Source organism: Xenopus laevis, chromosome 8L (genome assembly GCF_017654675.1).
Source record: "Xenopus laevis strain J_2021 chromosome 8L, Xenopus_laevis_v10.1, whole genome shotgun sequence".
Lineage (NCBI taxonomy): Eukaryota > Metazoa > Chordata > Amphibia > Anura > Pipidae > Xenopus > Xenopus laevis.
In genome coordinates this window covers 40,122,676-40,148,207 of record NC_054385.1, presented here as the reverse complement: position 1 = coordinate 40,148,207, position 25,532 = coordinate 40,122,676, and the positions used below count along the sequence as shown (strand labels likewise).

The window sequence follows — 25,532 nt, the reverse complement described above, 5'->3', positions numbered from 1 at the left end:
GCACACAGTGCTCAACACTCAGTTTGTTCCAAAAATTTTTAACCATTATAACTGAACTATAACTTATGACAGAATGAAAGTCAGGGATTATCCTGGACACGACCATCAGGTCAACGGCTCGTCCTAGGGCGGGAAGCCCTGTGTCCCCCTTATGACTACAGAGAAACAGATTTAATGGTGAGTATCAAAAAATCCTGTTTTCTCTGTCGTCTTAGGGGGACACAGGGACCGATGGGGACTTAACAAAGCAGTCCCAAAAACAGCAGGGTGGGACGAGCCAAATTTAACTGATTTAGTGGAAGATAGACTGCAACACCTTGCTACCGAGGGAGGCCTCAGCCGACGAAGTTTTGTCGAGTCTGTAGAATTTAGTAAATGTATGAACAGAGGACCAGGTAGCTGCTTTGCAGATCTGATCCAATGAGGCAGCATTGCGCCATGCCGATGAGGCTCCCATTGCTCTTGTGGAATGAGCCTTGACACCTTGTGGTGGTGTTCTACCTTTTGACAGGTAGGCTTGGCAGATGGTTTGTTTGATCCATCTGGCGATGGTAGTCTTTGATGCTGGTAGACCCTTACGAGGTCCGGAAGGAATAACAAATAGAGTTTGAGATTTCCGAAAGGGCTTTGACCGTTCAAGGTACCACCGGAGTGCTCTGACTACGTCTAGATTGTGAAGACGTCGTTCCTTGTCATTATTTGGATCTGGACATAATGATGGAACTATGATTTCCTGATTAATGTGGAAGGAAGACACAACTTTGGGTAGAAACGAAGGAACTGTCCGCAAAACTGCCTTGTCCTTGTGGAACACCAGAAAGGACGGATCACAGGATAGTGCACTCAGTTCAGACACCCTTCTGGTTGACGAGATTGCCACTAGAAACACAGTCTTGTAAATGAGCCATGTGTCGGAAATAGAACTCATGGGTTCGAATGGAGGGTCAAGTAAGGCCTCGAGTACGAGATTAAGATCCCAACCCGCGACGGGCGGTTGAAATGGAGGAATTACGTGAGCCACTCCTTGCAGAAAAGTCCGTATGGTGTCCTCTGTTGCAAGTCGATGTTGAAAAAGGACAGACAACGCAGATACTTGTACTTTTAATGAACTGAGTTTTAGACCCAACTGCAGACCACGCTGTAAATAGGACAACACTCTAGGTATGCTGAGTTCTAGAGGGGGCAGGTTGAGCTCTTCACACCAACTGTAATAGGAACGCCACACTCTGTGATAAGATTTGGAAGACGTGGGTTTATGTGCTTTTAGCATAGTTGAAATAACTTCTTCTGCTATCCCTTTTCTTCGCCAGATGGATGCTTCAATAGCCATCCCGTCAAAGCGAACAGTCCGGGATTTGGATGTGTCACTGGACCCTGGCTGAGCAGATCTGGTCTGTGTTGTAGACGGATCGGTTGTTCTATGGACATCTCTTGCAGATCGGAGAACCATGTTCTTCGAGGCCAATAGGGAGCTACCACAATTACCGTGATGGTAGATCTCCTGATCTTCTTGAGGACTCGAGGTAACATCGGAAGAGGAGGAAAGACGTATGCCAGGTCGAACGACCAAGGCTGTGTCATGGCGTCCACTCCTTCCGCTATTGTGTCTCGGGAACGAGCAAAGAACCTTTGAACCTTGCGATTGGTTCTGGATGCCATGAGGTCGATCTGTGGGTAGCCCCAGAGATTTACTAGCTCCATGAATGCCTCCGGATGAAGTTCCCATTCGCCCGGATGTACGTGATTTCGGCTGAGGAAGTCTGCTTTTATGTTCGCCACTCCTGGGATGTGAATGGCCGACAATTGTACTTGGTTGGTTTCTGCCCAACCCAGTATTGCTTGTGCTTCCTTTAGTGCAGCTTTGCTGCGTGTTCCTCCCTGCCGATTTATGTACGCCACTGTTGTGACGACGTCGCTTTGGATGCGAACTGGTTTTTGGTGCAGGCGATGTGACCAATGGAATAAGGCTAGTCTTACTGCTCGCAATTCTAGTACGTTGATGTGAAGTTTGGACTCCTCGGGAGACCATTGACCTTGTGCAGATAGGTTGTTCCACGTGGCCCCCCAGCCCTTGAGGCTCGCATCCGTGGAAATTACACTCCAATCTGGGCTCGCCCATGATTGACCCATGGCCAGGTTGTCCATCCTCAACCACCACAGAAGAGTCTCCCTTGTCGTGTGGGAGAGGTTGATCACTCGCGACAGAGGACCTCCTTTCCAGGATGACAAAATGTTTGCTTGTAAGTCCCGTAGGTGAATTTGAGCAAAGGGAACTGCCTCGATGGTTGATACCATGAGTCCCAGTACTTTCATTGCCATGTGGACAGTTGGTCTCTGGTGAGATAGGAGTGACTGTACTTGATCTCTGATCTTGTGCTGTTTGTCTCGTGGAAGACAAACCATCTGTGTCATTGTGTTGAATTCCAGGCCCAAGAATATCATCTGGTGGCTGGGCTGTAGGTTGGACTTTGACCAGTTGATGGTCCAGCCGAATCTCTGCAATAGTCGAGTCGTCTTGTATAGGTCCTCCTTTGCCTTTTCTTCTGATCTGGCCTTCAGGAGAAGATCGTCCAAATATGGAGTCACTGAAATACCTTGTAGTCGTAACGTTGCTGCCGTTACCGCCATAAGCTTGGTGAACACCCGTGGTGCTGACGAGAGTCCGAACAGAAGTGCCACAAATTGAAAGTGTTGATTCGCGAATGCAAATCGGAGGTATTTCTGGTGGTGGATCCAAATTGGTACATGAAGATATGCGTCCTTGATGTCTAAGGACATCATGAGCTGTTCGTGCTCCATGCCTCGTATCACTGATCGGAGTGTTTCCATCTTGAAACGAATGGACCTGATAAACTTGTTGAGCAGTTTGAGATCTAAAATTGGTCGGAAGGATCCGTCCTTCTTTGGCACTATGAACAGATTGGAGTAGAACCCTGAGAATCTCTCCGGCTGTGGTACTGGTACAATTACTCCAGTATGTTCCAGTTTGGAAATGCATTGTAAGAATGCTCGTGCTTTTTTGGGGTGTGATGGAACCCTGGACATAAGGAATTTTCGAGGGGGTAGATTTGTGAAGTCGAGATGATAACCTTCCGTGACTATCTCGTTGACCCAAGCATCTGAAGAGTGATGGATCCATACCTCCCGGAATCGTAGTAACTTGCCCCCTATTTGTTCTAGCGATTCCGGAGGGGGTGCCCCGTCAGGCTGAGGTAGACTTATCTCCTGCGGGCTTTGTGAAGGTTTTGTTGGACTTCCATCGGGTGCGAGTTTTATCGTTGGTCTTATTACGAAAGTGGGAGCGTCGTGGTGGACTGTACTTGCGTGTGTAACGTCCGCTTTGGCCACGAAAAAACTTTCCGCGTCTGGCTGTCCCCATGGACCTGCTCTTTGCCTGAGGAAGGAAGGTGCTTTTTCCCCCTGTTGCTTGTGAAATGATTTTCTCAAGTTCTTCACCAAATAATCGTTGACCTTTAAAGGGCAGTGAGGTTAAGGATTTCTTAGAACTTAGGTCAGCTGACCAGTTTTTAAGCCATAAGGTCCTCCGTGCCGCTATGGATAGAGCTGATGTTCGGGCTGTAATTTGTGAAATATCCAGGGTAGTATCACAGAGGTAAGCGGACGCCTCCGCAATTGTTTGCGCAGAGGACAGTAGGTCAGTTCTGGGCACTCCTTCTTGAATGTCTGTGACTAAAGATTCTGCCCATGCTTGAATAGCTCTGGACACCCAGGCTGAAGCGAGACAGGGTCTCAGGGTCGATCCAGAAGACGTGTAAATAGCTCTTAGGAACCCCTCTAACCGTCTATCCGACGGATCTTTAAAGGCCGCTGCGTCAGTTACCGGCAATGTGGTAGATTTTGATAATCTGGACACGGGAGCATCCACCATCGGAGGATTGGTCCACTTATCCACAAGCTCCTTGGGAAAGGGGTAGGATTTTGAAAATTTCCGTGTAGCTTGGAATTTTCGTTCTGGATTGTTCCATTCATCTTGTATCATGTCCGTCAGCTGGTCATGCGATGGAAAAACTGTTGTGGACTTCTGTTGTCTCTTGAACAACCTAGATGTTTCAGCTTGTTTTTGTGCTTGAGAAATATTAAGTACTTCGAGCACCTTTTTAATGATGCCATCCACATCATGTTGGGAATCACGATCTCTCTCACCCTCATGATCTTCCTCTTCTTCCCCCGAGGACTCGTCTGAAGGTGGTATTTCGCCTTCTGATTGAGAGGAATTTTGTTCTGCCGACAACTCGTCGGAAGATACATGTGCTAAGGAATCGGCCTTAGAGTCATGAGAACGTTTGCGTTTGCCGCTTGGTCTGTGACTAAACTTAGCCAAGGCTTTTCCTAGGGTATTAGCAATGGCTGGTAATCCTTGTAAGGATGCTAAGGACTGAGACAGTTGAATAGCCCAGGAAGGAGCCGGTAGATCTTGCACCCGGCTGTAGAGAAGGGCTTTCTGACCCTGTCTGTGTCTCCGTAGGAACAGGGTTGTTGGAAGAAGCATTTTGTGCCCCCTGCCCCATTGAACAAGATCTGCACAGTGGCTCGTTCTGACCCCCTGGAATCTTAGATTGACACTTTGTACAGGCAAAGTAAATCACCATTGCTGTTGTGGGTACTCTCCCCCCCGCCCTAGTGAATAATCCCACTGGCCTACCTTCTGCCATTGGATATCACCTGAGTGGAAAGTAGTGTGCGAGAGCTGAGTCAAGTTCCAGCTGTTGCAACTGTAGTTATGGAGCGTGGATAATTTCCAACTACTCCGCTTTTGCCACCAACTGAGCTCTAAACTAGGAGTATGCCTTGTGGAGCTGTGTTGGTCTCTCCCCTGTGCGTTCCGGCGCAGCCTGCCAGTCCTCTCTGTAGAATGAGCGGGGACAAAATGGCCGCTGGAACGCATATGCGTTCCAGCGCGAGCGCGATCCAAAATGGCGACGCGCGCCAAACAGAACAGGGCTCTGCAGGCGCCGGACTCCCCGCCCCTCCTCCTAGTGCGGATCAGTTCATTCTCCCTCTCCCTGCCGTCTGGCCTCTCGGTTCTACACAATGCGCAGTGTGCGCATTACAAGTAGGGAAGCCAGCGTGTCAGTGCCTGTACTCGGCTGCAGGGAGAGGATGATGCAATGTCTTTTCCCCACTCCGGTTCCCTCACTGAAGGTACCGGGGGCACGGGGGCACAGAGCACGGGTGGTGAGAAGAGGAGGAGGGAGGTATGAGGGGGGGGAGGAGGGGGGGCGGAGGGGGTTAACAGCTGGTGCCACCGTAGCAGGGAGGTTACAGGCAGGTGCCAGCGTACTTACCCAATGGTAGGTTCACAACGGCCAGACCCTCTGTCAACCGAATGGAAGCCAGGCACTGTCTGGATGGTCGGTATAGCCCTCAGGCTAGGTAATGACCCCGGTGAATATTACATGGTGGGGGCTAACCAAAGGATACAGGCAGCCCTGTTCCTGGTATCACCCCAGGTGCCAGCCTCAGCTAGCCGAAGAAATCTTTCCCCACAGGGAAAATCCAACCTCCTGGTAGCAGGACACTTGAAAAACTGAGTGTTGAGCACTGTGGAGGGTGGAGCTTAACCCCATCGGTCCCTGTGTCCCCCTAAGACGACAGAGAAATATACTATCAATACTTAGTTGAGCCTCCTTTTGCAAATGCAAGAGCCTCTAGACGCCTCCTATAGCCTTTGATGAGTGTCTGGATTCTGGATGGCAGTATTTTTGACTATTCGTCCATTCAAAATATCTCCAGTTCAGTTAAATTTGATGGCTGCCTAGCATGGACAGTCTGCTTCAAATCATCCCGTAGATTTTCGATGATGTTAAATCAGGGGACTATGACAGCTCATTCCAGAATATTGTATTTCTCCCTCTGCATAAATGCCTTTGTAGAGTGTTTTTATGGTCATTGTCTTGTTGGAATATCCAACCCCTGCATAACTTCAACTTTGTGACTGATGCTTGAACATTATCCTGAAGAATTTGTTTATATTGGGTTGAATTCATCTGACCCTCGACTTTAACAAGGGCCCCAGTCCCTGAACTAGCCACACAGCATGATGGAAACTCCACTAAATTTGACAGTAGGTAGCAGGTGTTTTTTTTAGGAATTCTTCCACCATGCTAAGTGCTTTTTGTTAAGACCAAATAACTAAATTTTTGTCTCATCGGTCCAAAATGACTGTGGCTTGTCTAAATGAGCTTTAAGCATACAACAAGCTACTTTGTTTTTTGGCATGAGTGCAAAAAGGGCTTCTTTCTCATCACCTGCCATACAGATGTTCTTTGTGCAAATTGTGCTGAATTGTAGAACGATGTACAGATACACCATCACCATCTGAAGATGTTCTTGAAGGTCTTTGGAGGTGATCTTTGGATGGGTTATCTGTAACTATTCTCACAATCCTCCACATATGCCGCTCCTGTATTTCGCTTGGCCTGCAAGACCTGGGTTTTACAGCAACTGTTCCTGTGGCCTTCCATTTCTTGATTCCATTCCTTCCAATTGAAACTGACAGTTTAAACCTCTGAGATAGCTTTTTGTAGCCTTCCCCTAAACCATGATAGTGAAAAATCTGTTTTCAGATCTTTTGAGAGTTGCTTTGAGGATCCCATGCTATCACTCTTCAAAGGAGAGTCAAACAGAAGCACAACTTTCAATTGGCCACCTTAAATATCTTTTCTCATGATTGGAGAGACCTGCCTATGAAGTTCAAGGCTTAACAAGCTAATGCAACCAATTTGGTGTTTCCAGTAATCAGTATTGGGCAGTTACATGCATTCAAATTCGCAAAATTAGAAGGGTACCCATATTTTGGCACAGCCAGTTTTTCACATTTGATTTAATTTCAGACAACTGAATACTGCTTCACTAAAAATCTTTGTTCAGAAAACATCCCAGTACTCAGATGTTCCTGGGAAATTAAAGACATACCACTTATCTTTTTTGTTGAAAGTGGAGTAAATCGTTATGCAGGCTGAGAGGGGATCCCAAACTTTTTTATATGACTATCTATCTATGTATATATGTATGCACACAAATATTGTATATGAAGTTTAGTGAATTAGTAAAATATTGTAATAAGTAAGAAATGCTTACCGTCTGGTAGTTTCCGTTTTCCTGTTGGGGGTTTTATCTTTTTACTCCTTGTGGAAGACCCTCGTCCACTCATCCCACTCATGACTGACATGGTGTCATCATCGCCACCAGCTAGTAAAGAATTTCTGTAAGACATGAGCGGTAGCCACACGTCTTCTCTTCGGAGAGACATTTGAAATGTCATGAACCTTTCCAGGTATGCGTATCTGGAGAAAAAAGTAAGAAAGACCATTGGGATTGTGCATTTATTAATGGATTGACAAATCAGGTTGTAGTCCTACATTTTAAATTAGTATAACGTGAGCACAATATTACCATTAAAGAACAGGTCATGTCATATTCACTGGGATGTGTTGGTCACCCCCAATGAACATAATCTCGAACATTAGAGCTCAAATTCTTCAGTGATACATCAGTCCTCTCTGTTGTACAGGACAGCGCACATAAGCAATATAGTAAAAAAAAATATACTTACATTTAAAGGAGAACTAACCCCTAGAAATTAATATGGCTAAAAATGGCATATTTTATATACTGAACTTATTGCACCAGCATAACGTTTCAGCTTGTCAATAGCAGCAATAATCCAGGACTTCAAACTTGTCTCAGGGGGGTCACCATCTTGGAAAGTATCTGCGACACTCACATGCTCAGTGGGCTCTGAGCAGCTGTTGAGAAGCTAAGTTTAGGGGTTGTCATAAATTATCAAGCAGAAAATGAGGTTGGTCTGTAATATAAGCTGATGCTACAAGGCTGATTATTAAATTCTGATGCTAGTTGCACTGGTTTCTGTGCTGCCATGTAGTAATTATCTGCCTTCATTACTAATCAGCCTTTTATTGTGACGTTTCTATTCTATGTGTACTGTATATTGTGGGTGGGTCCCTAAGCTCAGTAAGTGAGAGCAGCACAGTGCATGTGCAGTGAATCAGCAGAAAAGAAGATGGGGAGCTACTTGGGCATCTTTGGAGACACAGATCTTTACTGCTAAAGGTCTGTGGTTGCCTTGGGCTGGTACAGAAGCCCAAAACAATGTACAACATTTCAAGCTACTTCTTTAGTTAGGTTTTAGTTCTCCTTTAAGGCTGCCATATTTAGAGCATCTCCTGCTATCCAGAACTGTGCAGAGGATCTCTGGGTCATCAGCAAATGATAGCTGCATGGTGCTCAAGGAACATCCATCTGGGTGGGTGCCCTTTTAAGGGACAGGAGCGCCAGCCCGAAGCTTATGGACTACATTCACAAAAGCTGACAGTACAGGGGCAGTCAGTGTTATATAAATGCAAATATTCATTCTAGACGAATGACTATCTTTAACATTGTACTAGTCGGTCAGATAATTTTTAAAAAATTCTTACAAGAACAGATAAATTACTAGTAAGTACTTACACAGTTTTCTTGTCCTGTCTTAACAATTTAGATGAAAATTCACTTAAAATATCAAGAAATGCCATGTTTAGTGGTGGATGGGCTTCACCTTGTGGGCTTGGTTCTTTAAAGGCAAACTCGATACCATCCCTGTAATATAAAATTTACATTAATTACAGAAAAGCAAATACACTCAATTACTCCATCACCCATAACAAAAGAATCTGCAGAGTAAATAGGTTTTAACATTCCTTCTATAGCAATGTTAACTCATTGGCAAACTGTAGAATTTAAAAGGGATAGTATACTTTCTCCCATGGGCTAATCACAGGAATTTTTTTTTTCCTTCTGTAAAGATGATACTGCTTGCTGGCCAAACATAGACCAATGTAAGCGGTCAACGCAACCATATTAGCAGCCTACCAGCCCATGCATATTTTCTAGGAAGCAGTCTCACCTAGTTCCGTCATCCAAGACAGTGATAGTCCCTTGTTATAAAACCACAACTCCATGTAAATGAGAATTTATACAAAACAACGGTTTCATAAAAGCATGCAGACACAAAACAATAATGTAATTACTTGTGTAACATGGCAATGGCCTCTCTGGTTTTTAGCTGATCCAGGCCAAAAGTTAAAGCAAAGCGTCTTGCAAGTTCTTTTATGGCACTAAACGTTGGTGATGATCTGTCAAAGTTGTAGCTATGCTCCTGGATCATTTCGTTGAAAAGCTGCAAAGAATTGGGGGGTGGGGAAAGGTAAAATTTATTAAAATAAAGTACGAATAGGAATGTTTAATTATAACACCACTACTACTAATCCTGATAATCACTTCTCTTAATGTAAGACAAATACAAAAAAAAAAACAAAAAAAAACCACAATACAGGTATGGAATACATTATCCAGAAAGTTCTACAGGAAGGTCATCGCCCATAGACTCCATTTTAAATATGTTCCTTTTTTAACAATGATTTTCTGTTTATCTGTAATAATAAAACAGTAGCTTGTACTTGATCCAAACTGATATAATTAATCCTTATTGGAAGCCCAGCCTATTGGGTTTAATTAATGTTTAATTTTTCTTTTAAGTAGAGATGGAGATCCAAATCTAAATTATGGAAAGACAACTAAGGATGGGTGAATTTGACCCGTTTCGCTTGGCCAAAAATTCGCGAAAATGCATTAATGTCTATGGGTGTCAACATTTTTTGGACACGTCTTTTTTTTTTGGACGCACAACGCCATTCAAGTCTATGGGCGTCATTTCCGTAGCGAAACAGGGCAAAGAAATTTGCTCATCCCTAAAGACAACTTATCCAAAAAAACCCTGACTGACATATTAAGCACAGAAACTTTATAAGAGACCTGCGAAATGGACACAAGTGCACTCTTAACTAACAAGAAGTCATATTTCATCACATAATTAAAAATGGGTATGACATTATTGAGAGGCGGAGCAAATGCTTACCTGTTGTAAACTAAGAATGAGTGTCTTAGCACATTGTATTTTGTCAATCTGTCTTGTTTTGCTCATCGTTTCCTTAATAATATCTCCATAATCATTGTAATACTAGAAAAAACAAAAGTAGTAATCCGTTTAGCATTATTACATTGCCCGAGATTAAGCTAATGCACCACGTGCAATCTACATTAAATTTCTTGGATAAGAGTTCCACCGACACCTTTTCCAACGTGCCTGTGTTTTTAATACACTATTACAGGCAAGGCTTAAGCCTGCAAGGCTTGATCTACAATTATTCACCCTTGGTGCATTACTCCTGTATTTTATGACGTAAAGCTAGGATAGACTGGAGTACCAACGTAAATAGCCCCACTAACAAAAACCTTGCACGAAACACAGCTCGTATGCTCCACTTGAAGGAAATAAACATTTAAGCTTGCTTACCCGCATGTATTGTTTGAAAATATCTGCAGCTGTATTCATCTCAACAACATTATACACTATCAGCTTGCAAAATGCAGCAAGTAAATTTCTCCTTTTGTGCAAAGCTTCGATTTTACTGGCTTCGTCATCTTGCTGACCATCTACATGAAAACAAATGTTTTTCAATAAGTTCAATCAGATACACTTTTTAAAGGAAAACATGTTGTATGTATCAAGTAGATCTTTGTTTTGCAATAAGTAAGGCAGCGGTTGTCTAAGCTTTTAACGACAAACAGAATTTTTTGCCACTTTTTACATAGGTTGCTAGCGTCTACCATGTCAATTTGCATATTAAGAAAAATAAACAAGAGCTAGTTAAATTTTTTTTGGCTGGACAAAGAACTTAAAAGGATACCTCAGTTAATAGTGCTGCTCCAGCAGACTTCTGCACTTAAGGGTAAGGGCACACCTGGTGATTTGGGGAGGTTTAAATGCCTGGCGACTAATCGGCTCACCTTTGCAGCGACTAATCTCCCCAAAGCTTTCCCTCTGTCTTGCGCCGGCTATAATGAAAATTCGCCTGCGGCATGGCACATGCGGCTCTTTGTGTTCTGAAGTCGCCCGAAGTTCCCTCGTGAGGCACCTTCAGAATACGAAGTGCAGCATGTGCCATGCCGCAGGCGACTTTTCATTATAGCCGGCGCATGACAGAGGGAAGGCATTCGGGGAGATAAGTCGCCGCAAAGAAGAGCCTATTAGGCGCCAGGTTGACTAAATCTCCCCGAATCGCCAGGTGTGCCCTTACTCGTAATCTATTTTTCAGAGCAAATTCTTTTTTTATATTTACTTTTCTGACATGGGTCTAGACATATCAATTTCCCAGGTGCCCCCAGTCATGTGACTTGTGCTCTGATAAACTTCTTTACTACTGCACTGCAAGTTGGAGTAATATCACCCTCCTCGCTTTACCCCCAGCGTCCATCAGCAGAAAAATCATCATCATCATCATTTATTTATATAGCGCTGTCAAGATACGCAGTGCTTGGGAAAAATGGGAAGGTAACCAGATAACAGCACCCTGGTAGATCTAAGAACAACACTCAATAGTAAAAATCCAGGTCCCACTGCTACCCCATTCAGTTATATGGAGTATGAGAAACAACAGCCTGCCAGAAAGCAGTTCCATCCTAAAGTGCTGGCTCCTTCTGAAAGCACATGACCAGGTAAAATGACCCGAGTTGGCTGCCTACAAACCAATATATATTAAAAAAAAACAAAAAAAAACTGATGGATTAAAAATTTAATTTTATATGGTAGAGTGAAACATTTGCAGTGTAAACTGTCATTTAGGAATAAAAACTGCACCATATAAATCATGACAGAATCCCTTTAAAATGCCCCTCCATTTCCTTCAAAGACAGTTGCCTGGCAAAACAAATTGTACATTGTCTCAGAACATCACTTGCTACATCATACTTAAAAGTTAAAAGGTGAACAATTCCTTTAATTAGATTTTTTATTTGAACCAAGATAATTGTTAATCAGATTTGCACTTTAAATGAAGGATTGGTTGTAGAGATTGATTGATGTTGATAGGGATTGATGCATGAAGTTGTGATTTGACCACAAATAAGCACTTAACATTCATCACGGAGTAATGATGACAACAATAAATACTTTACTTTGCTAATTTCTATTTCTCCATTGTTTTTTTGGAATTTGGATTGGCGCAAGTTTTAACCAGTTTGTAGAATTGTATAAACTGTTAATTGTTTTGTTTGAGTTAACAATTCATAATTTGAGATATTGTCCTTAAAATGCCTCATATTACATTTGTATTAAAAAAGGCATCTGGACTGTCATGGTGCGGTTCCAATTTTGAATTACCTGAACTGCTGTTGTCGTCATCCTGATCAATAAACACATGATCCAAAATAAAGCTCAACAATTCTGACTGCAAGGAGGAATCCGGCGAATACACCAGTGGCTCTAATGCTTCCCGACCTCCAACAACAATCTGATGACTGAATATCATTAGCACATCGCACAGTATTGTGAAAGCCTAGAAGTACGAATAAAAAACATGTCACGTTGTTGAAAGAAGCTAATTTGATCTTCAACCCAACATATTAGTTACCTGCGTTCAGGTTATTACTATTTGCTAAATTTAAAAAAAGTGAAAGGCTTACATAATTGTGCTACAGGCAGCAGTTTGCAAAAAGTTTTTTTTCTTAAGGACATAAATTAAACACTGGGTATAAAACATTTTTTTTGTCTAATGGGGCACTTATTCACAGGCTCTATAATACTTTAATTTGAGCAAAAGAAAAAAAAAAAAATTTTGATTTTGTTGTTGTTTCCCCTCTTCTCTCTCAATTTTTACCCAGATATCTGTCAGAAAGGAAGGTCTTTATATGGACAGATACACTGCAGAATCGGCAGGTTAAATCTGCCCATGTACGGTAAGCTTTATAAAGCTGTTCATTAAGCCTTGCAAAAATATGCATAGAAATTTCTCACATTTTATTCAAAAGGACAATATACACCTTTGCTTAAAATTATCATAAAATGAGCTGAAAAATTATAATTAAAACAAAAGAAAAACATTATCTAGTTCATCTTTTTGCAATTATTAAGTATAAATGGCAATTTTTTTTTTTTTTTTTACTGAACTCATTCCCCTCTACCCTGTAAACATTTTTAAAGGGATATAATGATCGCTTTATAAACAAACACTAAGCTGAAACCTTTGTTAAAAGTGACTTGGCAGAACTAGGAATTGCTGAAATGAAAAATCCTTTAAAGAGTACTGGGCAGAAAGAACTGAAAGCTGGGATAGACAGTACTACATGAGAAAGCACAATCAACCAAACGATGCCTATGGAAGGTACAGAGCACACGTATGAAGTAGGGTGCGCTGCCTACTGGGATTGAAGTCTCCATCTGCACGTGTTGCCAGTAAACAAGCGGTGTGCAAAGAGAAACCCAGAGAATAATATGGCCTTGGTAGTCCGGTCTCGGACAGCTGGCACCATGTAATTTATAATCTACAGCAGGCAAGATGCTAAGTAGCACCTACAGATTGACATTTCATAGAAGAGAATGAGTCTTAAAGTGCACTTTGAGCTAATTATGTGTGTATTCTGATTTGGTGGTGCTTCCAAAATGATTACTAACCTGTTCTTTTACAGCAGTATTTACATTGGTTAGGTAATGCTGACAGATTTGGCAAAACACCCTCATTTGTCTCTTTAGCGTGATTAACTCTTCCTACAAAGAAAAAAAAAAGCCATCACAAAAAACATTTCAACTATTTTGAGAGAAAAAAAAACTCAGCAGTTGTGATATTTAGAGAATGGATTAAAGGTATACCTTTGATGAGCCAGTTTCAGAAAACTTAGCTAGCTGCCATAAAATCACGTAGTGAGTACACTGTAATGCGTGAACAACAATCTGAAAAACAGTGAAATATGACTAAGTTTAAAATACAGTTCTGCTTATCGGTTTTAAATATAATTCGGGAATAATAAAAAATACTAACCTGTTCCGGCATGTCTCCATTTTCAATGCCAGTTTTCAACAGCTTGTAATTGCCACTAAATAAATCCCATCGTGACAGATCATGAGCACTGTAACACAAAAAGAAACAAAAGCATGCAGTTTTAGTTTAACTTTACATTTGGCTTAACAAATGTTTAGCATTCAGTCCCAAGCATAAAATAATACACAAAGATTAAGTGAAGGTTTGATACCCCCTAATTAAATTCTGTGCTCCAGATACAACAGGAGATTGCTTCTCATTTACATTGCATGGTTAGCATTCTAAGCATAACAGGATTTTTTGATAGTCGCCGTTAAATCTGTTTCTCTGTAGTCAGGGGACACAGGGAACTATGGGGTTAAGCTCCATCCTCCAGAAGGCAGGACACTTGAATATTAATTAAGGGGCATGCCCATCAGGCTTTATCCCATACACTGTAGACTCCTATTTAGTTTGTTCCAAAGCTGCTAACGTATTTTCTTAAAACTCATAGGCAGAAAGTAAACAGTGAAACTGATCAAAACTCGACCAAACGTCAACAGCTCGTCGAGGGCGGGGAAGTCCTGTGTCCCCTTTATGACTACAGAGAAACAGATTTAATGGCGAGTATCAAAAAATCCTGTTTTCTCTATCGTCTTAGGGGGACACAGGGAGCGATGAACACTTAACAAAGCAGTCCCCAAAACAGCAGGGTGGGAACGAGCTATATACTTGTATGTGCTGCAGAATTATTTAAGTACTGATTTAAGTACTGATTGCAACACCTTCCGTCCGAGGGAAGCCTCGGCAGAAGAGAACGTGTCAACACTGTAAAATTTGGAGAATGTGTGAACAGAAGACCAGGTAGCCACCCTACAGATCTGCTCCAAAGAAGCCGAGTTCCACCATGCCCAGGAGGCTCCCACCACTCTAGTGGAATGAGCCCTGAGTCCTTCTGGCGGTGATCTTCCCTTTGCAGAGTATGCTTGTTTTATTGATTCTATGATCCATCTTGAGATAGACTATTTTGAGGCAGCCTGACCCAGACAGGGGCCGGATGGAATAACAAACAGAGCTTGTGATTTTCGGAAAGGTTTAGATCGTTCCACATACCATCGCAATGCTCTGACAACATCCAGATTACGGAGTCTGCGCTCCTTATCATTCTTAGGTTCAGGACATAGAGAAGGGACAACAATTTCCTGGTTGACATGAAAGGCGGACACTACCTTGGGTAGAAAGGAGGGAACCGTACGTAGAACGGCTTTATCCTTATGGAAGATTAGGTATGGAGGAGCACACAACAGGGAGCTAAGCTCAGAGACTCTCCTAGTCGATGATATTGCCACTACGAAGACTACTTTATAGATGATCCATGTATCCGATATTAAATTTAGTGGTTCAAAGGGGGGATCCAGCAAGGCCTCCAGCACTAAATTGAGATCCCAGCCAGCCACCGGTGGCCTGAATGGCGGCACGATATGGGCCACTCCTTGTAGAAATGTGTGCATCATGTATTCATTCGCCAAGGGAGATTGAAACAGATACGACAGGGCTGACACCTGGACTCTGAGTGAGCAGAGCTTGAGGCCCAGTTGTAGCCCTTATTGTAGGAACAATAGCATTCTAGGTAATTGCAGTTCAAGAAACGGGAAGTGTGACTCCTTGCACCACTTGTAGTAGGACTACCAGACCCTGTGGTACGACTTGGAAGATTAGGCTTTCCGAGCCCTCATCATTGTGGTTATGACCTCCTCATCTAGCCCTTGGCTCCACCAGACGGACCTCTCAATAGCCATCCCGTCAAAGCAAAGAGACTGGGGTTGTGGTGTGCTATTGGATCCTACTGGAGAAGGTCTGGTCTGCAATCCAGCCGAATTAGTTGCACTAATTACATCTACTGCAGGTCGGTGAACCAAGTCCTCAGAGGCCAGTATGGGGCCACTACAATTACTGTCGCTCGAGACTGCTTGATCTTTTTGAGGACCCTTGGAAGCATGGGACGTGGCGGGAAGACATATGCTAGATCGAACTGCCAGCGCGGAGTCATGGCATCCACCCCCACTGCTAACGTGTTCCTGTATTGGGCGAAAAATCTTTACTTTTCGATTGTTTCTGGATGCCATTAGGTCTATGCTGGGAGTCCCCCATTGGCCTACAAGCTGTTTGAATGCCTCTGGATGTAGTTCCCACTCCCCTGGATCCAGCTGATTCCGACTGAGAATCTTTTGTTGGACACTCCGCGTATGTGTATTGCAGACAATTTTACCGAGTTGGTTTCTGCCCAGAGAAGAATATGCCTGGCTTCCGCCATCGCCGCTTGACTTAGTGTACCTCTGACGATTTATGTACGCTACTGTTGTCGCGTTTGATACGTATTGGTTTTGCTTTTTCCTGGATGCGTATTGGTAGCGCTTGTTCCTGAAGGCAAAGCGTAGATAACGGTGATGGGGGGGGGGGGCCATATTGGGACATGAAGGTCCTTTATATCCAGGGACATCAACAGTTGCCCGTGTTCCATCCCTCGAATGACTGACCTCAACGTTTCCATCTTGAACGAATGAATTTGTTGAGGCCCTTGAGGTCGACCACTGGTCTGAGAGAACCGTCCCTCTTTGGCACTGTAAATAGGTTTGAGTAAAAACCAGAGAATCTCTCTGTGTTGTGGATCAGGCACAGCTGAGAGACCCCCTGAAGCAGTAGTTTCCCCCTGCCCCATGTTGCAGGACCTGCACAGCGGCTCACACTGGCACCATGAAAATTTCTGCTGGCATTTTGAACAAGCAAGGTATCTCACCTGTGCTGTTGAAGAACCCTCCCCCCCCCCCACCCTAGTGAACAGTCCCACGAACCTACCTTTTGCCATAGAGCAAGAGTGGAAGGTAGCGTGGAAGGGTTACTGCCTGAAAAAAAACGCTTTTCGAAGGCATTTCTGCTAAGCCTGCTGTCTGCCTGCTGCACTCCCTTCAGATCTCTTTGCCAAAATGGCCGCTGGAACGCACATTGAGTTCCATTCCATGTGCCCTCGTTCACGCCAAAAGAAAATGGCCACCGGAGAGACAGGAGATGGAACGCATTGCGTTCCACTCCTATGCGTTTTTAGGTGCTGTCCACTGGCCAGAAGGCTTCCTCGCCTTCCTCCCTCCAGACGCCTTACCCAAATGCGCAGGTCTACAGTAAGTGCCTATTCAGACAGACACTGAAGGCTGTGACAGCAGGTAGGACAGACGCTTGTGCTGAACCATAAGAGAACCGAGCAGGGAGGCAGACCTGGCGCGGGAGGGAAGAGAGGGGGGGGGTCGCCCCAGAAAAAAAAAAATTGGCAACATCCCTTAGATAAGACAGGCAGTGTGCCACTTAACCCCACACCGCCAGACCTTTTGCCCTGAGTCAGTCAGCGCAGGCAACGTCTAGGTGGTCTATATAGCTAAGCTAGGGACTGACCCTAGTGTGCTGCACCTCATAGGGGGCTGCCTATGTAAAAACAGGTAACCCTGCTTTTAGACCTCACCCAGGTATTAGCCATAGGCTGAACGTAGAGTCACGCGTTGGTCCAACCTCCCGGTAGCAGGACACTTAAAAAACTAAATAGGAGTGTACAGTGTATGCCTCCTGGAGGATCGTTCCCTGTGTCCCCCAAGACGACAGAGAAAATAAGATAACACCAAAACTTGAAGTAAAACAATGTTATAATAGGCAAAGACCAACAGCAAGGCATATATAAACAGGGGCATAGGGTATTCTACATTGTCTGTTTTGTGTTGTGGAACACCAAGCTACTTAAAAACGGTTTTAAACAATTAAGAAGCCTAATAGGATTGCTTACCATCAATACACAATTATTCCAGTTTACATACTATAAAGTTTAACTTATTGTCTTAGTATTATCAGAAAAAAAACACCTGTTAAAAATGATCATCACTGATTTAAACAGGATGCTAAGGTAAATGACACTGTGGAACTTTTGGGGGCTTCTAGATAATGGATAGAATCTCAGTATAAATAAAAGCCACAGTGCGTGCTTTAAGTAAAGTATGAATCCCCCAAATACAAATAACAATTGAGTCCATGCATACAAAGCCTTCAAAAGTATTCCAAAACTAAAAAGTGTGCCAAAAGCAAATGGATAAACATCCATGGATTTTTTTTCCTACTGATCGTCTTACTGTTGCATCGGCTCTCACTGTGACAGCTGCCTCCCAAAATTCTCTAATATTCCTAAAATATCTAGCAAGCAGATCAACTGAAATTATAGCTCTGAATCAGTATGCAGTCCCTAATAAGTGCAGCAATGCATCCCTAGCCCACAGATTTTAAATGTTGGTCTGGGTTACAATGTGAAAACTGTGTTATATCCCCTTACTTGTGAAAAGCAGTTATCCTTTTTAATGTAGATAGCACTTGGTATGCATCGTCTTCATCCAGCTCTTCCTCCTGAAAATAGGGCATTAAAAAGGTTCTTAATACATATACAGTCAGCAAATATACAATTTGTGGATAACTATTGCCTGAATATTAAAGGGGCAGGCCCTCTTTTTTTTTTACTTGTTTTTCTAAAAGGTAGATTCAAAAAAAGTGCACCTCCCCACCATTTGATGCAATTTGTAACAGGGACAGAAAGTTAAAACAAAACTTTTTCCATTGAAAACAACATTAATTAATACTCATTAACCTGGGTCTAAAACGCATATCAGCAAGTGAGTGACTGACACGGTTTGCAGTACAACTCCTAAATAATGTATCAAAGAACAGGAAATTGGGTATATCAATGTATCCACCAGTGTGGCTGTACAAATACATCTATGCAGATACCAGTATGCCTAAAGGAACAGTAACACCAAAAAATGAAAGTGTTTTAAAGTAATTAACACGTAATATACTATTAGCATGCACTGGTCAAAGCTGTGTGTTTGCTTCAGAAAGACTACTATTACGTTTATATAAACAAGCTGCTGTGTAGCCATGGGGGCCGCCATTTGCACCAATATCCACACCAATGAACGAACATATTTTATTATTGGGTCAGAAATGAAAACGCATACTGAAATTGGAAAACATACCTCTTGCAGAAAGTCTTCGAGAAGCCTGTTGAACTTATCTGCCAGCTCATCAATTAACTGACTCTTTGCAATGTCCACTCTGTTATAGATTGTGAATTCCTCATTGCAAAGCGCATGGTATGTTTTAGAGCAGGCTTCTAAAACATCTGTGTCTGTATGCTTTTCTACTATATTACGAATCTGCCGCAACAATGCCTCCAAATGCTTTAAGAAAAAAAAAATATTCAATTAATAAACATTATGCTTTATATACAACTGAGCTACAATCATTTCATCATTGATCATAGAGGTAGATTTACCTTTTCTAATCGGCCTGTTGTGTAAATTTCCAAATCAAAGTACTGCGGTAGCTGCAACAGATTGGTTACCTTTTCTGCATCAACGGAATACTGTTCAAAGAAAGAAAAAGTAAAAAAACTGCTCCCTCTGCATTTTCATATTATAAGAACAATGTGCTCCTTAAATCTAAGACAAAAGGTTAATAAACAAATACAATTAACAAGGCAATTTAAACCCTCAAAGTAAAATTGGTTAGAGCACGCTAAGTTGTGATGAGAGACTTACTTTTGCTAAAAGCTGAGGAAGAGACACTGCAAAAAGTTCTGTAAGGTGTGTTTTGTCATCCATCTGTGATTTCTTTTCTTTCGCAGTGAGAACCTAACAAAGGTGGTTAGGTCACAATAAATTAAACAAAAAAAAAAAAACATTGACAGTGGAAAACGAAGATTTAGTTAAAATATGTAGCTTGTTTTATAACAATTTTAGCAAGAAGTCTCACCCTTTTTCCAGTTCCTCTGCCAACTGGGGGATGACATTCAGCAGCTTGTCGAACCGTGCAGAGCAAAATCTCTATTAGTGCACTTTCCTGCCTGTCTGTAAGAGCTGTAAATGTAAAACATATATAAACTTTTTTTTATCAAAGAATCCAGACAATTATTTTAAGATACATAATAAAAAAATGTTGATTAAGAAATGACTTAGAACATTTTAAACGAACATTTTAGATGCACGTGTGTGTAAAGCTGCTAGTACAGAAACAAATACAATTGAAGACAATAGTTTCATGATATCTGGTGAAGAACCTGATGTAGTTAATGTAAGAATAAACAGATGCCATGTATGTCATTGTTTATGTCTCTGGGGTATATAGAGCTCAGAAGTGGAGGCAGGAGATTTAATGTTCAGTATACTACAGCCTACAGAATAGCAAGCAGTACACATAATTTGCTTGGTTTAATTTCAGGCTTTTCTTGGGACTGGAATGCATGAAGGGCTGCAAATCTGCTAGAATGCTGCTGTTTTTGAAGGAGATCTTTTAGAAAAATAATTAATTTATGGATTTGGGAAAACAAAAAAAAGTAAGAATTTATTGAAAATACTGCCCCATTCATTGGATAGTGAGTCATTACACAAACAGCACTTATGCAAGGTACTTCTCTCAAAAGAACGTATGAAGTTATGAACTCTGGAAGTCTCACCCTCTTCTCCATTAAGTGGATCATCCAACAGAAGACTGTTCATACAGTCCCAGTCTTTCAGCAGCTCTGTGGCACAATCCCACATACTATCCACAAGATATGCAGCGTGTTCATGTAACTGACAAATAAAAGAAAAAACATTAGGTAATTTCCACAAACTGATATTAAATAGCCTTTAGCAAATAAATATACAAATATCATTCAGATCGTGCCATTCAACTAGTATTCTTTCAAGTTGTTAATGCTTAAACAGATGAACCACTGTTTTTTATGCATACAGAAACCCATTTCTGCTCATTTCGCTGTCCGCCACCCTTAGAGCAAAATGAACAATCATGTGTATAAAGTATAACTAAAATTCTAGCTGTGGTAATGAATCATCGTTATGTTTAGAGCAGTGATTCCCAACCAGTGGCTGATGAGCAACATAGTACTCTCCACCCCCATTGATGTTGCTCCCAGTGGCCTCATAGTAAGTGCCCACTTTTAAATTCCTGACTTAAATTCAAGTTCTGGAAGCACAAAAACACATTTACTCCAAGAGTCTCCTACAGGCTAGAAGTCCGTGTAGGGCTATGAATGAATGAATCAATCAGATGACGTTTTTTGGCATGCCCAATTAATTTTTTTTTTTTTTTACATTTAATTGTGGCTCACAGATAAAAAAAAAAAGGTTGGGGACCCCTGCTTTAGAGGACGGATAAGCGAATTCAGATGTATAAGTACTTCTCTCCTACATGCGAGATAACAGAAGACTGTCAAGATATAAACAAAACAAGAAAAAATCTACAGTGAATTAGTCCCAGGTGTTGTACAGCACCATCCCAAATTAGAATCAACAGGAAAGTGTTTGTAGGGCAGAGAAGAAAACCGTACCACAGAGGGATAGAAAAAAAATGTACCTCCCCACCATTTAATGCAGTTTGTAACAGGGACAGAAAGTCAAAACAAAAAACTTTTACTTCTTACATTGAAAACCACAACATTGATTTATACTCATTATCCTGGGTTTTATACACATATCAGCAGGTGAGTGGTGTCTGACACGGTTTGTAGTACCCCACTTAAATAATGTCTCTGTACCCATTAATACTGCCAACAAAAACGAGGCAATGTTCCATGTGTCCCCAATGCACTGGGTGCAAATGGGACAGTCTGTTACAGTTGGCAGCACTATCGATTACTTTCTATTAAAAGTGTTTGGGCAATTTGCTTCTGCAGTTTAAAATTCTTCAAACATACATTAAACAGCATAGATGAAATAGCACTGCATCTCAATCTTGTCATAGCAAAATGTCAAGGGTATGTGCCCTTATAAGTAGGCTAAACAAAGTGCTGATCTGCTAGGTGCAGACTACTTAAAATAGAAGTCTCTACATTTCTTATACATAGTGTGACAGGGTGTTTGGGAAACAGCACGGTCTTGCAGGAAAGTGCCCTGAAAAGAGTGCATTTCAGTTGCATGATATGGTTTGCAGAGGGATATCCAGCACAGGTAGGGTTAATATTCCCTCTCAGCTAAGTAATTAAGTGGCAGCTGAGAGAGGAGCTAGCTAGGAAAGGTAAAAGACCTGTGTCACCACACCTCAGAGTTCTCCGGACACATCCTAGAGAGGAGGGAAGTGCTGCTGGGAGAAAAAAATATTCTGTTTTCCTACAGACTTTACAGGAGCTGCCACTGCTCCCTGCAACTCACAGAAATGCTCCGCTTTACTTGAGGCATTTAGCATTCTCTTAAATGCATTGTCTCCGCGACTCAAGCTTCTGTGCTTACCACTTTCTGTGCCCAAATCCTCCACCATATGTGAGCTCTTCCCCCGGATACCTCCTGGAGCTGGAGGAGGGTGAGGGGCCGTGGACACCTTCAAGTGCAGAAAGGAGGTGTGCTTGTGTGCGGGAAAAAGAGTGTCATTCCAACTGTGATGGAAAGAGCTCCAAAAGGACTGGAGAGGAAGAGAGAAAACCCTCCCAGGAAACCGAGTGTCTTGAGTGAGCCCCAGAGAGGATTCTGGGACTTGTGTTCAGTGAAAGCCGATGAGGGCTAAAAACTGTGAGTTAACGGGAACACCAGTGAGTGTGTGAATTGGGACGGTTAATGCTTATGTGAAGTAAAATCCGTTTCCTTTTGTGAAGCCAGTGGGATAAAGATTAATTTTGTGACAAATAAAAGCCAACAAAGCTGCATTTAAATGTAAAGGTGGTGTCAGTCTCCATTCTCTGTGCTAAAAATTGTGCCATAGCTATGATCTTCGCAACCTGAAGCTCACAATATATACATATACTTTGCAGGATAATAGACTGGACTGATGCATTTTGTCAAACACTACATAGAAAGCTGCATACTACCACAATCATTTAAGCAATACTGCCTGCTTTTATATAGACACCAGTAATTCACATATAAAACATAGCACTATGGCGAAGTATACCTCGCTCTCCAAAAAGAAAAACACCAAAGTCTTGACAAGATTGGCATTTGGGCTAAGCCTTCCTCTTCGCTTCATGATTCCATCTTCTTCAGGATCTCTGCAACTGAAGAGCCTGTTGAGAAGGGGGAAATAAGTAAACATTATTTAATGCAGCCTGCTGTATGAATCCTAAAAACAAACAAGAATTATTACATTTAAATTGCATATTCACTATATCAGTGCATTCATTACTTTTAAAAGCAATGCAAACCTTTACAAAACTCTGTGTAATGTTAATGTTGATGGGGAGATTAATCTCCCTGAATCTGCTCGTGTGGACTGACCTTAAGAGTCAATATACACTTATCAACACTTTTTTCAACCTAAGCAAAATCAACAGTAATTATGCTGAAAAATAATGCTGCGTCGTTTCTTTTTTTTTTTTTTTTTTATGAACAGAAAAAATAGGATAATGGCATAGACAGTGTTTTCCCTTCCCTTGTGTGCAGTGACAGAAATTAATGAGATCAGCCTGTCAATGAGCACATGGAGCAGATTTCTGATTTTATGGGGCACATTTTGTAAAACTGTAAGCAAGTAACCCAGTGACAGATTTCATTCCTTCCTGTTTCTTCACACAGGGAACTGTCAAAAATCAGATCAGTCTAAAATGGCAACACAGAAAACACCATTACTTCTCCCTGTAATTAACACAGTTAAGTAGAGAAGAGGTCTGTATAAACAACCCCTTGGATTTAGCCATTTGTTGTTGGCTGCTTCGATTTACAGAAAAGTAGAAGTCCAATATAGAGTGGGGGTTTTCTGTGTACTAGTATTATAGCATTATACTATTATAACAATGGTAAAAAAAAGTATGTTTATCAGAAACCCTATTTACTTATATTAGTCATCTTCAACAAGCAGGTTTACGAATTCAATGCACACTTACTTTTTGTAAAGGAATTCTCCAGCTGCAACAGCCACAGGTCGGTGAGCAGAGTAAACCAGATGATAAACATTTTCACAATCTTCAGCAGTCAGAACTTCGTCACTGCTTCTGCAAAGAATTGAAAAATAATAATTTTTAGTTTTACAGTAGAATGATGTATAAAAATATGGTATAGCAAGGATTTATTTTGTAAAATGCTCAGCTGTAGCAAACTTTTTAAACTGTGGGACAGTGAGAAATTGTTCATTCAACAGTGGTTTTCTGTGTTATATGAAATAAGAGAAAATGATTAGAATGTAATGACCATGCTTTATTTTAAACTTGAAAAATATGATTTAAAAGTATAGCAATGGTAACAGTAGATGGTCATCTGGATATTAACATTGGTGGTATTCTACATAGTTGCTAAGATGCAGTTGTAGTTTTCAAACCCAACAAGCATCACTTGCTAAACGCTCTGTGCCCGCAACTGCAACTATCTGAGTCAACCAGAAAGCTTGTTTTAACTTTGTGTAAGGACTTTCATTTTGTTATTGGTTTTTAGCGGATTCCCTTTTTTTAAACGGAGATTGAAATGGTAACCAATTTAAAAGTGCTAAGGTAGTTTCACAAATTTCTCAGTATAAGAGAGAAGCGTGCTTAGAGCTAGAAAGAATTTACAAATATTTTTTTTTTTTTAAAAAATAAAAAAAAAAAAGGAAAGACTTGGGGTTTCAAATTGTTCAGCAACACCAGAGTCTAAAATGATAACCTTCTACCTATACCAACCAGCCTGGGGTATGATCCTAAAAACTGTGGCACTGCCATGTTTTTCCTGCTCCCTGAATGCCTTGGATGATTTAAGTGGGCCACATGTGCAGTCAATATACACAAGGCAACCCTCTGCCAGAAAGTTACCTACTGAAAACCAGATTGGAATCCCCAGTTTTAGTATTTGTTTTTGGGCTTTTTTTTTCTTTAAATTTTAGCTAAACCTCATGTACAATGACACAAAAACATGAACTTACTGTAAAACAAGAGTAAGAAGCTTTATTGCTTGAACTGCAACATCATACTCCTTGTCAAGAGTCATGGACACAATACGGTCCTACAAATCAAACAAAAGTGTCACTGAGATGATGCAGATAAAATAGATTGCATGACAAAAGAATGCTAAAAAAACCAAAAATACCTTGAATCGACTTGTGAACAGCTCAAGTTTTGTATTGAGCTCACGGTTGTAATACAGTCCCTGTAAAGCTGTAAGGCATTTCAGCCGAACTTCTCCTTGCTAAAAGAAAATAAATGTTCTTACTTTTCGGATAAACACACGTTGAGTCGTAAATGAACAGAAATGATATGCTTAGAATGTCTATTTTTATACCAAAATGGTGAATTATACAGTTCCATTTTTATGGTGGAGGAGGTTATTTTTCAAAGGTTGAATTTTAGAGCTATTTTTAAACCTCGAATGAACTCATAACTCGAATGGATTCTAATATAAGAACATTTTTGAATCAGTGTAGTGGGGTTGAAAAACTCGAATACTCAAACTGAGTTTTTGGCCGAAAACCACAACCCCCCCCCCCCCCCCAACATCATGAAGGCTATTAACATCTTTAAGGGCTATTCCACACGGGGAGATAGCCTTGCGTTTGCGGCGACAAAGCGCCGCGCCAGTCGCCGCGACCGGCGCAGGCGACAGTTTTGTATGGACGCCTATGTAAAAAACGCCTGTGCTAACCACACGAGGCGATGCGCTTTTCAACAGTCGCCTGAAAATG

General features: G+C 41.6%; 1 protein-coding gene across 2 annotated transcripts in view; it reads right to left on the bottom strand.

Moving 5' to 3' along the window:
- The window catches only part of stag2.L (stromal antigen 2 L homeolog), a 65,778-nt gene that overhangs the window by 5,665 nt on the left and 34,581 nt on the right, over positions 1-25,532 (bottom strand). For both annotated transcript variants that reach the window (XM_018228685.2, NM_001087528.1), the window contains 19 exon segments: positions 24,941-25,039; positions 24,777-24,856; positions 23,770-23,877; positions 22,842-22,953; positions 20,413-20,530; positions 19,713-19,816; positions 19,499-19,591; positions 19,234-19,323; positions 18,935-19,138; positions 18,238-18,308; positions 13,896-13,983; positions 13,727-13,807; positions 13,532-13,624; positions 12,242-12,416; positions 10,376-10,515; positions 9,938-10,039; positions 9,051-9,199; positions 8,491-8,619; positions 7,102-7,307 (listed from right to left, as the gene is read on the bottom strand). In XM_018228685.2, coding sequence (XP_018084174.1) covers positions 7,102-7,307; positions 8,491-8,619; positions 9,051-9,199; positions 9,938-10,039; positions 10,376-10,515; positions 12,242-12,416; positions 13,532-13,624; positions 13,727-13,807; positions 13,896-13,983; positions 18,238-18,308; positions 18,935-19,138; positions 19,234-19,323; positions 19,499-19,591; positions 19,713-19,816; positions 20,413-20,530; positions 22,842-22,953; positions 23,770-23,877; positions 24,777-24,856; positions 24,941-25,039 — 2,242 coding nt within the window.